Raw genomic sequence first — 15,833 nt, forward strand, 5'->3', positions numbered from 1 at the left:
TGTTTCTATAGGTGTAGGGACAGGAGCTAAAGTCTGAAATAGAGATGCCCTGAAGGTTAAAGACCTGTACGAAGTCCAAAACCAGGCAGGAGAGCGGAAATCCAGTCATCAGTTTAACAGGAATAATGAGGACAGGTTCCTATGTTGGGGAAATTGGGGAAATAACGTGTATGTGTGTGTGTGTGTGTGTATGAAATGTGCCTAAAATGAAGGTTTAATATGCGTAATTTATAAGATGCCTCTTCAGTTCTTGCTGGGGGTTTATTCTATAATATTCAATATTTAAGTCCTACTAACTTTCTAGAATATTTTTAAAAATCCAAGTTCTGAGGTAATTTTAGACCTAAGGGTTTTGGGTGAGAGGTTGTAGAGCTGTACAGATAAACACCAAATGAGCATGTACACAGCAGTTTGATTTGAGATAAATGTGGAACTCCCTTTTATTTTCCAATCCACTGGTCCACCAACATTCAAAGAATCTGTGTATTCCTTGAGTCCTATTTTTCCGTTTTGGTTTATTTTTTTGTTGTGTTGTTTGTGTTGGTTTATAAGTGAAAACCCCTCAAGGGAAGAGGTGCTAAGATTCTTGGGTTGTGACTGGCAGGGACCTTAAGAGCTTTAGGGCCCCAGTACTTAGATTTGGATGTGAAGGCTTCACACAGATGCCGCTTCAGCAGGTTAAGAAGCAGATTCCTCAGTCTGCCTTCTAACAGCACCCAAGTGATTTTCATACACTTGGCTTGTGGCCACACTTAATACCACTTTCGAGATAAAGTTTAACTAGTTATTGTCCTCTGCACAAATCTAACATCCTTAATATGGGCTGCTTTTTTTAAACAATGTATATAGTGTGCCTTTTTTTTTTAAAGATTCTACACCAGGAAAAAGAGTAAAAGGTGCAGTACTGTCTAAAACTGATAAATCAAAATGTAGCTGTATAAGAGTATTATTTAAACAAGGAGGTTAACCACCAGAAAAAAATTAAAAGTGATTCTAGGAGCTGCAGTAAGAGAAAAAGTGAAGCCTGGGAGTGTTTTCCATTCTAAAACCCTTCCTACAATTTATGTTTGTTATGCCATTTCTATGGTAAGTTGTCAGTTATTAAAAAAAAAAAGAAAAACCTACTTCGTTTTGTTTCTTCTAAGAATGGCAATCTATGCCTTTGAGAAACCTACCAAAGTTGGGATTACTGGTTCAGATGTATGTACTGCATCAGGTTTGTTCATCCTCCAGATTTTAAAGTATGTACAAAATACAACTGGATTTACAGAAATATCTTACCTACACTGAAAGAACATTTAAAATGTTTTTAAAACATACAAGAATACAAACAAAAATAAGTTTATTTACAAAAAATACAATAATTACAAAGAGTATAAATTGAGATGATGTCTCCTCTTCCTGTGACAAAAAGTAATAGCCTTTACTTTCAGATGAGGGTTTCTGTTATATAATGCACACTGAGTGATCAGCTGCTCTTGTTTATGCTTTTCTAAATAACTGCAGGAGGCCTACTAATGATAGGTACATGGGTCATTTCCCTCAAATCTTATTTCCAGTACTATGCACAAGTCCAACACAATTGGAACAGAACAAGGTAAGACAGCATTGAACTGAAAAAGCTTTACCCCAACAGTAAAGTGTGATTTTTCTTTAAATATTAACCAAGTGGTTTAGAACTGAAACCTTATTTTTGGCTTTAAAAAAAAAGTCCACTATGATTTTTTAATGGGCAGAACAGTTCTACAGCCAACATCACCTGGCTAGCTTTCCACATTCACCATTTAAGAAACAGATTTCTATAGTATTCAATTCTGTGTGCTTTTCATCTTATGGTTTCTAATCAGAGTCACTGCTGCTGCTTGAGGAGTCCGTTGACATAACCTCTACATCGTCCTCGTTTTCTTTGTTGTGCCCTGGAGGTTCCAACAGAAAGTCATGACTGTGGTTTGGTGGCAACATGTTCATCGCCATGTCGTTTGACTGCCAGGGGTACTGCGGAGCAAGGACATCTGGGGAGAGGCACACACGAGAACATTTCTACCAGCAATTCATTTACTTCTCTCCTTCATGCAGATACTTGGGAAAATATTCATTTGTTCAAATTAATGATCAAACTTATCAAGGAAAAATGTGATGTTTTAGTAACTAGAATCTATGATTTATTTTTTTAAATCATACTTTCCTACAGTCACTATTCAAGACGGTCACGATTTCAAATCAAATGTCTCATCTATATATATTATGCACATATATTAACAATATGTAATAGGTCCTGTATAGTACTTTCTATACATTCTCTCTATACACATTATAAATAGCTCATGTGTACTGTACTAAGTATTCCAGTTCAAGCTGCCTCTAAGCCTCCACTCCTCCCTGGACCCTGAACACCGTCCTCTGCCAGCAGCTGCAGTGTTCAGCTCTGCCCACAGAGGGCGCCGCAGGGACTCCACAGGAGGCGGCGGTGTAGTCACCAAGTGCGGGGCCCAACTCTTGCGACCCCATGGACTGCAGGCCACCAGGCTCCTCTGTCCATGGAATTCTCCAGGCAAGAGTACTGGAGTGGGTTGCCATTTCCTTCTCCAGGGGATCTTCCCAACCCAGGGATGGAACCCAGGGCTCCTGCGTTGCAGGTAGACTCTACTGACTAAGCTACGAGGGAAGCCCGTAGGAGGAACAGGCTCCTTCCCCTGCTGGGGCCTGCATTCCCTCCTGTGGTGCCTGGCTGGTGGGCAGGACGTCAGTGGCATCCCAGTTGGGTGGGATGGTGTAGTTTCAGCCTTCTGCCGGGACTGTCTGACAGATGATATGGTACAATCACAATGAGAAAAATGAGGTGATAGTAAGGGAAACTAATGCACAGTGAACTCCCAGTTTGTCTTAGTTAACAATGTTCACAAAAGCATTTTTAGTAACACAGGGACAGCCTGACAACGAAACATTAAATGTTAAAAAAGCATTATCTAGAGTACATTTTTAGCACTGTAAAAAATAGAGGGTGGGGCTTCCCAGTGGCTAGGACTCTGCCTGCCAATGCCAGTAAGGAGGGTTCAACCCCCGGTCCAGGAACTGGGATTCCACATGCTGCGGGGCAGCTGGGCCTGTGCGGCACAAGTGCTGAGGCTGCTCTGTGCTCCGTAACGAGACAAGCCTGAGGGGGGCTGAAGTCCAGAATGAGCTCTCATAAAAAAGATACTCTAGTTAGTAAAAAGTCCATTAGAAGCTTTGTTATTCACTTAGTTAATTTGGGGTTTTTTAACAAGTATGTTCACATGGTATCCTTTAAACTGAATACATCTTACTCTGTTTATAAAGTATGGTTCATTTTAAAAAAACTAAACTATGTCTGGAGCTTAAGTTAATGAGAGGCCTAATGCCTGAGGAAAATGGCATGATATCACTTTATTCTAATTTCATGGGGCTTCCCTTAAGGCTCAGCTGGTAAAGAATCCGCCTGCAATGCGGGAGACCTGGGTTTGATCCCTGGGTGGGGAAGATTCCCCTGGAGAAGGGAAAGGCTACCCACTCCAGTACTCTGGCCTGGAGAATTCCATGGACTCTCTAGTCTGTGGGGTCACAAAGAGTCGGACACGACTGAGGGACTTTCACATCACATATATTCTAATTTCATAGCCTCCATCTACAACAGTCTTAAACGAGAGGAAGCAGACAGCAGGATAAACTGGTAGAGTTAACTAACTCTAGCAACTAAAACAAGATGGGTCCAGACCCTCAAACTTGTTCAACAGCCAGATCTTTGTCTTCATCATCATCTCTGAAAAAAAGCCTTTATCTGGAAGTACTATTCTGATTAACACATACCTGGCAGTCTGCCTGCTGCAAGTGCATCCCCTGGGAGATGACCATTTACTCCATTAGTGGAAGGATTGTTCATCTGACCCAGTAATCCACTTCTCATCTCCAGATCAGTTGGGTATGGTCTCCGTGGGTCCCCTAAAAAATACAGCCTGCTTTTAATTCAATCACATATGGAAATATGCTTAAATACCTTCTTTGAAATATTGATTTTCTTTGGTTCACTTTGAAAAACTCAAGCCACATTTTAAATTTTGGAATATTAAACTCATCAATTGCTATTAAGAACATGTTAAAATTTTAATTACATGTATTTTTATATCTTCTTTAGATCTTCACAATAACACTATATGAAAATTGTTATTTCAGCAACCATTCCAAATGACAAAATTATAATCCTGATTCCTCTAAATTAAAACCTTTTCCTAATCAACCTCTTTAATCATGTCATTTAAAGACTAATTCCTGGGGAATTCCCTGGCAGTGCACTGATTTAGACTCTGAGCTTTCACTGCAGGGGCCTCAGGTTCAATCCCTGGTCAGGGAAGTAAGATCCCACATGCCACACTGCACGGCAAAAAAGACTAATTCCTACAACTTTCAGGTGGAGCATCAGAAGCCAATGATGTTCATTTCCAAACATGAAAGCACACTCTTAGTTTTGGGTTGATGAAAAGTTGGCCAGATTTGGACAAATACTGGGGTATTTTCTCACCAACTCTAAATTACTTACCCTCCAAAACTGCAGCTACCCTTAATGTTTCAAGGTATGGCAAAATACCACTGCCAGGAGTGACTAAAAATAACTACTTTCCATCCTCCCAAAAGGCTGAAGCTCTACCTGAGGTCTCTGGCTTATAAGTGTTTTTATCTGCTGTCAACACATGCTGCAGCTTCTCTCTGCTGTTTCTTAATTACTCCAGCTTTCTGCAGTCCCGTGCACCTGCTACCTGGCGTCCAGTGCTTTATCTTTATACCCTGAGAGTTGGGACTGTCTGCTTCTCAGGCTGCAGCCCTTGTGGAAATCCCTCGACAAAGTTGGCTTCTGGCCAGCCAGGGTTTTCCAGGTATATAAATAATACAGCTTTAGAATCATCACATATTACCTTGTACTTTAAAATACATACATTCTATATTTAAATCTTTTTTCCTCTTTTTATGTATAGTTACCTACAAATTGTGAAAACCACATATATCTAGTAGAAAGAGAATTATTTTTACCTGGGACCCAGGTGAGTGGGGCGCACACAGCATTACTTGCACTAATCCTATGTGCATACTTAATTATTTCTTCAGAGGAAATAGCACCTAAGAGAGTCAAGAGGAGAGTTTTAACATTTCAGTCTACTAACATACAAGTTTGTAAGTGCATATGTCACAGTTACACTTCATACTTATATTCATTAGGTAAAAAAAGTGCACGTAAGTAGTAATACGTATAGCATGACCTGGTTTTATGTATTATTATTGTCACATATGTATTACACATCTAAGAAAAATCTGGAAGAACACACACCAAACATTAACAGCAGTTAATCTAAAATAGGAAAAGAGGGAATTTAGATGTAAATCATACCTACAAATCATGAAAAGCAAGTAACCAAGGTTTTCATTACAATTCTGACTTTTAGTATCCAAACTAAAAGATCCAAAATGGAAGCCGTTTAACGAGAGAAGCAGGACAGGACGAGAAGGCAGACTGAGCATCGGCCAGCACCACTGAACGTGCACACATCCCAGAGCCTTCCTGCGTCTGACCTCACGGTGCTCTGGTCCTACTCGAGTTGTCCACTGCATGCTCTTTCATCCTCCATCCCATCTTTCAAGGTCCACCTCAAATCACATTGCTTCCAGCCCATATTCTCTCCCAACAATGTAAAAAACCCATTGTCTTTATTACACATTTAAGTAACAGCCACAACTTCTTTATCTCATTTTGTGACCTGAAAAAGGATGTGACACCTCCCTAACACCCAGCACAGGGCTGTAACATGGCAGACACTTCACAATGAAAATTCATTGGAAACTATTTAACAGCATGACAGATTACCAATACTCTCATCAGTTTCTTGAAGCCAAAACTTGAATCTTTCAGAAAGTCATTTAATGTTCCCACATTACTAACCTTTTCTTGCTTTTTCTATTGACTTGAGTTTTTCTTTTGCTTGGTAAACAGCTGTTGCCTAATTTAAACAACATTTTAAAAAGAAATACAGATTATTCAGAACTATACCAAGTCCAGTTTTTGGCCTAATTCATAAAATCATTTATCCCATAGAAACAATATATAAAACTTGGAAACCCCCACAATTTACTTGTAATATTCTGAAATGCCACTTGGGCATCAATAACGTCAGCTGTAATCAATGAGAAAAAACCACATTTATGTATTTATGAGTTAACCTCCGTTCACAAATTAGTTGTTGGAAACAAAACATAAATTGGATTGTTTGCTACCATTTTTGCTTCATGTTTTCTATCAAAAGAATGTAGAAAACCAACCAGGTACTACTCCCAAAACAATCCTTACATCTGGTTCAAGGATAAAATACCAAAACTATTTTTTTCTAGTTTACAACATAAGTTTGTGGACTGATGGTGTCATTCATTTATACATTATCAATGCATAATGACTATATTACAATGAACTCCTCCACATACCCACCCTGGGCAAAGACAAACTCAGGATAAAATGAAGCTGACTCTAGCAAATGCAAACTCGGCCATAACACAGTGGGTAAAAGTAGGCAGTCAGAGAGATCTGGGTTTAAATTCCGCCTCTCTACTTTTACCCTCTTGGGCAAAATAGGTATTCATTTAAAGTCATGGTTTCATCTGTAAAAATAGAAAAATGGTACTGACCTCATAAAACTGTTAAGATTAAGCTAATACACTAGTGCACCAGGGTCTGGCACACTAGTAAAACTGTCAGTTGCCATTACCTAACTCATAAGATTTATTCTTTTTATAGCCCTCATATTCACTGTCTTTAGAGAAGAGCCTGCAAAGTCTGGTCCAGATAAGAATCAAACTCAGCTCCTCCTGCAATACTACCACGTAACAATTACGTTGCTCAGCACTGAGAGAAATAACTGGATAAATTGTCTCTTTGAAATAGCCAAGAACAAGAAAGGAAAAACTAAGAGTCCTTAACATATATCCAAATCCCACCTCATTTAAGATGGAAGATGACATAAATTAATGTAATTTTAATCAATTTATAAAATTGGTATATAATTCTTTTACTGACTGCAAAAAATATTTCTAAAACTGAAGATTTAGACTATTAATAAATGAAACATATCAGGACAGGATAAAATTAAAATGTCACACTTCTGTGAATTCAATCTTGTGAAATCTTTAAATAATGAAAATATGGTTCTAAAGAAATGCAGAGTATCTGAAAACAATAATTAAAAAGTGGTCTTTCATCTAATGAAAGTGACAAGTGTGGTTAGATTTTAGACCTGGAAATTCAAGTTTTCTGCCACTTCAAAATTCTGAAAATAGGTTTATTTTTTATAAATAGAGTAAATAATATCCCTTTTTACATTAAGAACCAGCCTCTATCAGCTTACCAGTATCTGTTCTGCTTCCTTTAGCTGTTTTTGTAGTTGCTGAATATCACTGTCTCTCTTTTCTACTTCTTTTTCTAAAACTTGCATTTCATGATGGATTTTTCCCTGATTAAGTGCCAATTTCATTAGTTCCTGAAATTCCCCATCTCTGTGAATTAACAACTCCAGGACCTGTGAGATAATAGTTGGTTAAAACAGACAACAGAACACTGAAGAACTACATTTCCAATGAAACAAAGAAACCTCAAGTGAACTGGCTAGTCCTCAAAATTTTAACACCTTCAAAGTATTATTTTCTAATCATTATTAGAAATAAAAATAGCCTATCTATGATTATTTTAGAAAAGAGATTAATCAAGATTTTCTACTTTTTCTAAGTATATGCTATTCCTTCATACAAAATAAATCTTTCAGAACTAGCAATATGCCAAAATGAGCAGACTTATTCATTTCTCAGGAAAGGAAAAATTTATTTGAGATGATTTTAGTTGACAGCCCTGGCAACCCACTCCAGTATTCTTGCCTGGAAAATCCCATGGACAGGAGCCTGGCAGGTTGTCCATGGGGTTGCAAGAGTCAGACACAACTGAGCAACTAAGCATGTATGTATGTTAGTTGACACCGGGAACTGAATGGACATATCTCCAAAGGTACACAAATGAACAAAACCAGAATAAAAGGCACCCAGTGTCTCTAATCATCAGGGAAATGCCAATCAAAACCACAACTGGATATGACCTTGCACCAGCTAGGTGCTATCATCAGAAAGACAAAAGATAACAAGTGTTGGCAAGAACGTGGAGAAAGAGGAACCCTTAGTACACGGCTGGCAGGAATCTAAATTAGTATTTCTGGGTATTTATCCAAAAGAAATGAAATCACTACTTGCAAAAAGATATCTGCACTCACATGTTCACTGCAGCATTATTCACAATAGCCAATACATGGAAGTAATCTAAGTGTCCATGAATGGATGAATGGAAAAAGAAACTATGATGTAGATCTGTACACATGCACATCCACACAAAGTATCATTCATCCACAAAAAGGAAATCTTGGCATTTGGGATAACAACATCACATTAAAGGAAGTAAAGTCAGACAGAAAGACATGGTATGATCTCAGTTATCCGAGGAATGTTAAAAAAGCCAAACACACAGGAAAAGAGCTCAGGTCGGTGGCTGACAGAGGCCAGAGGGAAGGGAGTAAAATGGGTGAAGGTGGCCAAAAGGTACAAACTTCCAGCTATCAGACAAGTAAATTCTGGAAATGTAACATACAGCATGGTGACTATAATAAAGAATACAGTACTATAAATCTGAAAGTTGCAAAGAGTACATCTCAGCAACATAAAAGTTCTTTAAAAAATGTGCAGAATGCAACAGACATTTTTCCAAACACATACAAAGTGCCAACAGGTACATGAAAAGGTGCCACCTCCACCTTCTTTGCAATTTTCTTAAAAGTTCTTATCATAAAAAAGACTTCCCTGGCAATCCAGTGGTTAAGACTCTGTACTTCCACTGCAGAAGGTGCAGGCTGGATCCCTAGTCAGGGAACTAAGATCTCGCATGTTAACTAAACTTATAATGGTAATCATTTTGCAATTTGCACATATATCACATCATCATGAGACACATATTAAACTAATCCAGTTTAACGTATCAAATATATGTATTATATTTTGTATCAAATATATTATTTATTAACATTAAGTATAATTAAATATAAATATTACATATATTAAATAATGTATTAAATATAACAATTATATGTCAACTATATCTCAATTATATCTCACCTAAATGATGCAAAAAATATCAATTTAAAAACTGCAATTAATAACTTAATAGTCTGATCTTCCTGTTCTCACACAAAGTAAACATAAACAGGAAAGTGAAGAAATGATGGAGGTCTTTTGTTTTTAATCCAAAAAGAAACCACTTACCTGGTTCTCCTCTCCAGACTGTAGCAACTTTTGGTTTCTCGAAATTGCCAGCATTTCTATAAGTTCTCTATAAGACAAAAACAAAGTCTGCAAAGTCAACACAACAGAGGCGCTCTTACCTGACCTCCACCTGACTGGTCTGCGGGACTGACGGTCCTCACACAAGCTGCCTCAGCGCTCCGGGACTGCGGCTCTCGGCAGCGCAGTGCACCCTCAGCAAGACAGCTGTGCTCGTTAGCAGCCCCACTTATTCAAGTTTTACTATTACTATAAGTATATAAATCAATATGGAGTATATAAACACAAATGAAGTATGACTGGGGATAGGAAGAACTATTTCTATAAAAACCTAAGCTCGGAAATACTCAACAGAGGTGTTACAAAGGAAAACTGTCTCGAACCAAGAGAAGTCAGATCATAAAAACTCAGCAGGAGCCTGCCCTAAGCCTGCCTGATGAGTGGCCAAGGGCTCATTTCACTTTAAAGACACTGAAGGAGAAAACGCAGATGATGAATTACCGGTGGTTTATGCAAGAAAAACTCCCACTCCATCAGGGGTCTACAAATCCAGCCCATCTGTGGTTTAGGTAAGTAACTATTTTAGAAAGAGAGCCGCCTCTTCATTTATATATTGCCAAAAGCTGCTTTCCCCTGACAAAGGCAGAACACAGTACTTGTGACGGAGAACTTCTGGCCTGCACATTTTTTAATTAACCAAACAGGTATCAACTAAGAGGGATTCTTACACATAATGAATCACACATTCTAGAATGCTTCTCTGTTAGATATTAACTTTCCTATATGAAAAATAGTAGAATGATTGGGAGGAAAGGTGCAGCAGGCATTTTCTATACATTAATTTCAAACTGGACTCAGCATTCCCCACTACTACCTCCCTCCCATACACCATTACATATGAATTAATTAAAGCTAATTAATGAAAAAAGTGGACAAGGGGGTGAAAAGGCTTCATACATTCAAGTATTTCTTGAGTGCCTGTTATGGGTCAGGCACTTTCTAGATGATTGAGTTATAAAAGTGAATTAAATTCTAATACAGAAGAAAATATAGAAATAAAACCAGAGTTGACAAGGATTAGGAAGAAAATTAAGTGGAGTGTTATACCAGAAAGTGTCAGTGAGGTAGTCTGGCTACTTACACTGTGTGGTCAGGAGAGGTTTCTCTGCAGGGTTATCTTTGGAGTAAAGCAGGAACTAAACAAGAGAAGCCAACCAGCAGGTGTGGGAGGAAAGAATGCTTGGTCAAACACAGCCAGTTCATCAGCCCACAGATGGGCTGGAGGAAAGGCACAGCAGGTACCAGCGAGGAGGACCCAAAGCAAGGACCCAAAGCAAAGACACGAGGCGGGGGCGGGGGGGGGCTGCACTGTGTGGGGCAGGGGTGCCCAAGCCCGTGAGGAATTTCCTGAGATCACCACCAAATGGAAAATAAAATGCACAATACATGTAACGAACTCGGGTTATCCCGAAACCATACCCCTCTCCTTCCCCACCCTGTCCCTGGTGACGAAAAGTTTGGGGCCTGCTGGTGCAGGGCCTTGTAGGTCAGGTTAAAGGATTAGTATTTCACTCTAAGCGCAAAGAGAAGTTACTAAATCATTTTAAACAGGAAAAGGACAGGGCCTGATTTATGTTTTTAAACAATTACTGAGCTATCTGGAGACAAGACTATAAGAGAGCTAGAGTGAGAATCAGGTTAGGTGACCTTTGTAGGATCTCAGGCAAAAGAATGACACTGGCTTTGACAAGGTCCTAGGCACAAGGATTTAGTGATGGAAATGGGAAAACGTGGCCAGACTTAGGATATACTTTGGAGGCAGAGCTGACAGGACTTGCTGATACAACCAACCATGTTAGCTCATTTCTGTATCCCATTAATGAGATGAAGAGAGTTGAGAACTCCTGGCCTAAATACAAGCTGGTCTCTGGGGGCGGGGGTGGGGGTGCATGGGGAGTCTGGTGGGAGATGTAGAGAAAGGAAGTACAGCTGGCTGACCAAGAACTCGGGCACGGGCATCAGGCCAGGGATTCAAGTCCTGTACTCCTTCCTTCTTGTGCGACTTGGAAAAGATGTTGTGATTTTCTGTACTGTGGATCCCTCATCAGCCAAATGTAAGTAATCATAGTGCTACCAGACAGAGGTGATGTCTGTATATATCTGGAGGACTTAATACAGCACCGTGGCACCCTTCTACACTGTTGGCTGGAATATAACTTGATATAACCGCTATGGAGAACAGCAGCGAAGCTCCTTAAAAACTAAAAAGGGATTTCCCTGGTGGTCCAGTCTGCCTGCCAGTGCAGAGGACACGGATCTGATCCCTGGTCAGGGAACTAGGATCCTACATGTGTGTTATGTCAGTAGCTCAGTCGAGTCCGACTCTTTGAGAACCTAGAGACTGTAGCCCACCAGGCTCCTCTGTCCATGGGATTCTCCAGGCAAGAATACTGGAGTGGGTTGCCACTCCCTTCTCCAGGGGATCTTCCCAACCCAGGGAGCAAACCCAGATCTCCCACACTGCAGGCAGCATAGTGCCAATATAAATTTTCATCAGGAGTCAAAGTAACCGGAGAGAATGTAGGGTGGGAAAGTGTAGCCAGTGGTGTTGGGCTGGAATTGTTATAATAAATCATAGATAGCCATTTCAAGACCTTGGAGCCATACGTAACTCCCTAGAGCTAAAAACAGGCCCTTGAAGGAAGGAAACATGGCTAAAAATTAGAACTATGCATCAATACACACCTGAAATATGTAAAAGTATGCCAGTTCTATTGATACTATAAATTATTTGGATTTCCCTGGTGGCTCAGATAGTAAAGAATCTGCCTGCATTGCAGGAGACCAGGTTTCGATCCCTGGGTCAGAAAGATCCAAATTAACAGGAATCAGAATTTGGAGGCAAATTATTATAGCCCTTAGTTGAAACACTGACACATTCCTGATGCTACATCTTAACCAAATTCCAGTTTAATAATCCATGACAAGTAGTCTACTGCAAGTAACAGTGAACTGAAAGTACAGGACATCTCAGTTCTCATCTCAATTCAGCCACTAACTAGTCACACATCCTGAGCCAGGATCCCAGCAAATGGGATGTTAAATCCATAAACCTAACTTCTTTGAATCTCTAATTCATTTGTAATAGAGATCACTGGATTAAAAGATCCTACATGTCACAGGGCAACTAAACCCGTGTACAACTCCTGAGCCCGTAAGCATAGAACTCACCATGCTCTGCAACAAGAAACCACAGCAATCTGAAGCCTGTGAACCACAACTAGAGAGTGATCCCTGCTCATCATAACTATTAATACAAATAAGTAAGTTAATTTTTTAATAAAACTAAAAATAAAACTACCATGCGATGCAGCAATCCCACTCCTGGGCATATATGCAGAGAAAACCAAAAAGATACATGCACCCCAGTGTTCACTGCAGCACTGTTTACACTTGCCAAGGAAATGGAAGCAACCTAAATGTCAATGACAAAGGACTGGATAAAGAAGATGTGATACACATATCAACTGAATATTACTCAGCCATAAAACAGAATGAAATAATGCCATTTATAGTAACAAGGATGGAACAAGACATTATCATACTAAGTTGGACAGAAAAAGACAAGTATCATATGATATCGCTTATATGTGGAATCTTAAAAAAATGAAACAAATGAACTCATTTACAAAACAGAAACAGACTCAAGACTTAGAAAACAAATTTAGGGTTACCAAATGGGAAAAGTGGGAAGTAGGAGGGATAAATCAGGAGGTTGGGATTAGCATATACACACTACTCCATATAAAACAAATCACCAACAAGGATCTACTGTATAGAATAGAGAACTCTACTCAATACTCTGTAATAACCTATATGGGAAAAGAATCTGAAAAAAAATAGATATGTAATAGGTAAAAAAAAAAAACCTTGGTATTCTTAATTAAATTACTAAAGACATGTTGCCTCTAAGCTTAAATTATACAAAATGTCCCATCTCTGGGAACCCTGCCTCCCAGGTAATAAAAGCATTAAGCTAAAATACCTTGCTTAGCTCACAGGAAACATCCTGACCAGGCCCACCCCTGAAGGACTGCAGGGAGGAAGAAATTAATAATTCCCCTCCGGAAGCTGAGGGAAACATTTGATTTGCCTCCCCTTCTAGTATAAACGAAGCCTGAATTCTAACTCAGACAAGTGGCTCTTTAGGGCACAACTCTACCATCTTCTCAGTTTGCTGGCTTTCTGAATTAAGTCGCTATTCCCCTACCCCAACAATTCATCTGTTGGCCTGTCATGAGGCAAACAGTAGGCGCTAGAACTGGATAACTGATATATATATACACATACACACACATAACTGAATCACTCTGCTGTACACGTACGTGTGTGTGTGTGTGTGTGTGTGTGTGTGTGTGCGCGCGCGCGCTGCTTAGTCGTGTCCGACTCTTTGCAACCCCATAGACTGTAGCCCACCAGGATAACTGATATATATATACACATACACACACATAACTGAATCACTCTGCTGTACACGTACGTGTGTGTGTGTGTGTGTGTGTGTGCGCGCGCGCGCGCTGCTTAGTCGTGTCCGACTCTTTGCAACCCCATAGACTGTAGCCCACCAGGATAACTGATATATATATACACATACACACACATAACTGAATCACTCTGCTGTACACGTACGTGTGTCTGTGTGTGTGTCTGTGTGTGTGTCTGTGTGTGTGTGCGCGCGCGCGCGCGCTGCTTAGTCGTGTCCGACTCTTTGCAACCCCATAGACTGTAGCCCACCAGGCCCCTCGGTCCATGGGATTCTCCAGGCAAGAACTCTGGAGTGGGTTGCCATTTCCTTCTCCAAAAGGAACTACAGAAAGAAAGTGAAGTCGCTCAGTTGCGTCCTTTTGCGACCCCAGGGACTGTAGCCCACCAGGCAAGAGTACTGGCACTCTTGCCAGTGCCTTCTCCACTGTACACCTCAAACTAACACAGTGTCACTACACGGGGGACAGGCCTTGGGGAGGCTCCGCGCCACAGTCACTGTTGACACAGACGTTCCTCTGGGTGAGTGGGCTCTCCCCACTGACACCTGGCTCCTCGTCGCCGTCGGCATCTGGTCTCACCCCTGGGGACCGTCTCCCAGAGCGCAGCACCCACGGGAGTTCCTTATACGTCTGTCGAGTGTCGGTGGACGAAGGGACCCACACCCGGCGACCTCTAACGTCCGCTAAGATTCCCATATTCTGGGGATCCAGGGTCAGGGTCAGTATTCAGATGGACGTGAGTCTGAGCAAGCTCCGGGGAATGGTAAAGGACTGGGAAGCCCGGCCTGCAGCAGTCCACGGGGTCGCAGAGTCGGACACGACTGAGCGACTGAACACAACAAAGAGGGCTGTTGACCCCGAATCACTGAGGGTTGCAGACCCACTTCCACGGCGCTCGGGCACTGTCCCCCGGGGCGCGGCCCTCCCCTTCGAGCCCCGGGGAACCAGCTCAAGGCAGGCCGGTGGTCCCGACTCACGCCTCCCGGCCCAGCCCTAGCAAGAGCCTCGGGCCGATGGCCCCACCTTGACAAGACCTCCAGATCTTCCAGCGCTGACAGCAGCCGCTCTCGGGTGCTATTACCGCCGGCAGCTCCTAAGCCGCCGCCCGGCCGCTCCTTCTCCTTCTCGCCGCTCGATGCCGCCGCCATGCTGCCCACAGACCAGCGTGCACGCAGCTGCGCACTGGCGACGAGAGGCGGGCTCCAACGGCGGAAGAAAGGATCGTCGAGGCGGGGAGGAGCGGCGGGCCAGAGCGCCCCCTGCGCGCCTGGCGGTACGCTGAGGACGCCAGCGCCCCCTGCTGGTCAGTGAGGGCTTCTCCTTCCACCACCCCACCACTCCCCACACTGGTTCAGTTCAGTTCAGTTCAATTCAGTGGCTCAGTCGTGTCCTACGCTTTGCGACCTCATGGACTGCAGCACGCCAGGCCTTCCTGTCCATCACCAACGCTCGGACTTTACTCAAACTCATATCCATTGAGTCAGTGATGCCATCCAACCTGATGGCGTTGCCAACATTGCCATGCAATCTCAGCCTCTGTCGTCCCCTTCTCCGCCTGCCTTCAGTCTTTCCCAGCATCAGGGTCTTTTCCAAAGAGTCAGTTCTTCACATCAGGTGGCCAAAGTATTGGGGTTTCAGCTTCAGTTCCATCCCCTGGAGGCAGAGCCAAACGAGAACGGCGGGCCAACGCGGTCAGAGTGGGCTAGCCTATGCTTAGTCGCTCTGTCCTGCACGACTCCAAGTCTCCTAAGCCTTTAGGTTATTCAAGCAGGAATGGGAAGCTTCTGCTCAACAGATTTTCAACATTCGAAGGAGTTCCTTAATGGCCTGCCTCTGTGTCAGTTTCTTCGTGAAATGGGCGGGACGGGGGGTGGCGGGGGGGGGGGGGGCTCCTCTTATTATCCTCTCTCTAGTCTGCATTCCCAT

The 15,833-nt window shown here is 41.9% G+C and overlaps 1 protein-coding gene across 1 annotated transcript; it reads right to left on the reverse strand.

Moving 5' to 3' along the window:
* Positions 1–410: 410 nt before the first annotated feature.
* Positions 411–15,100, reverse strand: MED4 (mediator complex subunit 4). The gene is made up of 7 exons (XM_043892076.1): positions 14,931–15,100; positions 9,346–9,412; positions 7,398–7,568; positions 5,945–6,002; positions 5,041–5,127; positions 3,826–3,957; positions 411–2,012 (listed from the first exon to the last, which is right to left on the reverse strand). The coding sequence occupies exons 1-7, from the start codon at positions 15,053–15,055 to the stop codon at positions 1,840–1,842; spliced, it is 813 nt and encodes a 270-aa protein (XP_043748011.1). The 5' UTR covers positions 15,056–15,100; the 3' UTR covers positions 411–1,839.
* Between the last annotated feature and the right edge of the window lie 733 nt (positions 15,101–15,833).

Source organism: Cervus elaphus, chromosome 30 (genome assembly GCF_910594005.1).
Source record: "Cervus elaphus chromosome 30, mCerEla1.1, whole genome shotgun sequence".
In the NCBI taxonomy this organism is placed as follows: Eukaryota; Metazoa; Chordata; class Mammalia; order Artiodactyla; family Cervidae; genus Cervus; species Cervus elaphus.

Excerpts from the sequence above, each read along its gene's own strand:
- MED4 (XM_043892076.1), bottom strand. The coding sequence starts at position 15,055 with ATGGCGGCGGCATCGAGCGGCGAGAAGGAGAAGGAGCGGCCGGGCGGC. Across the intron at positions 7,569-9,345 it reads AGTCTGGAGAGGAGAACCAG|GTCCTGGAGTTGTTAATTCA; the intron begins GTAAGTGGTTTC and ends ATTATCTCACAG. Across the intron at positions 2,013-3,825 it reads TGCAGCAGGCAGACTGCCAG|ATGTCCTTGCTCCGCAGTAC; the intron begins GTATGTGTTAAT and ends GCCTCTCCCCAG.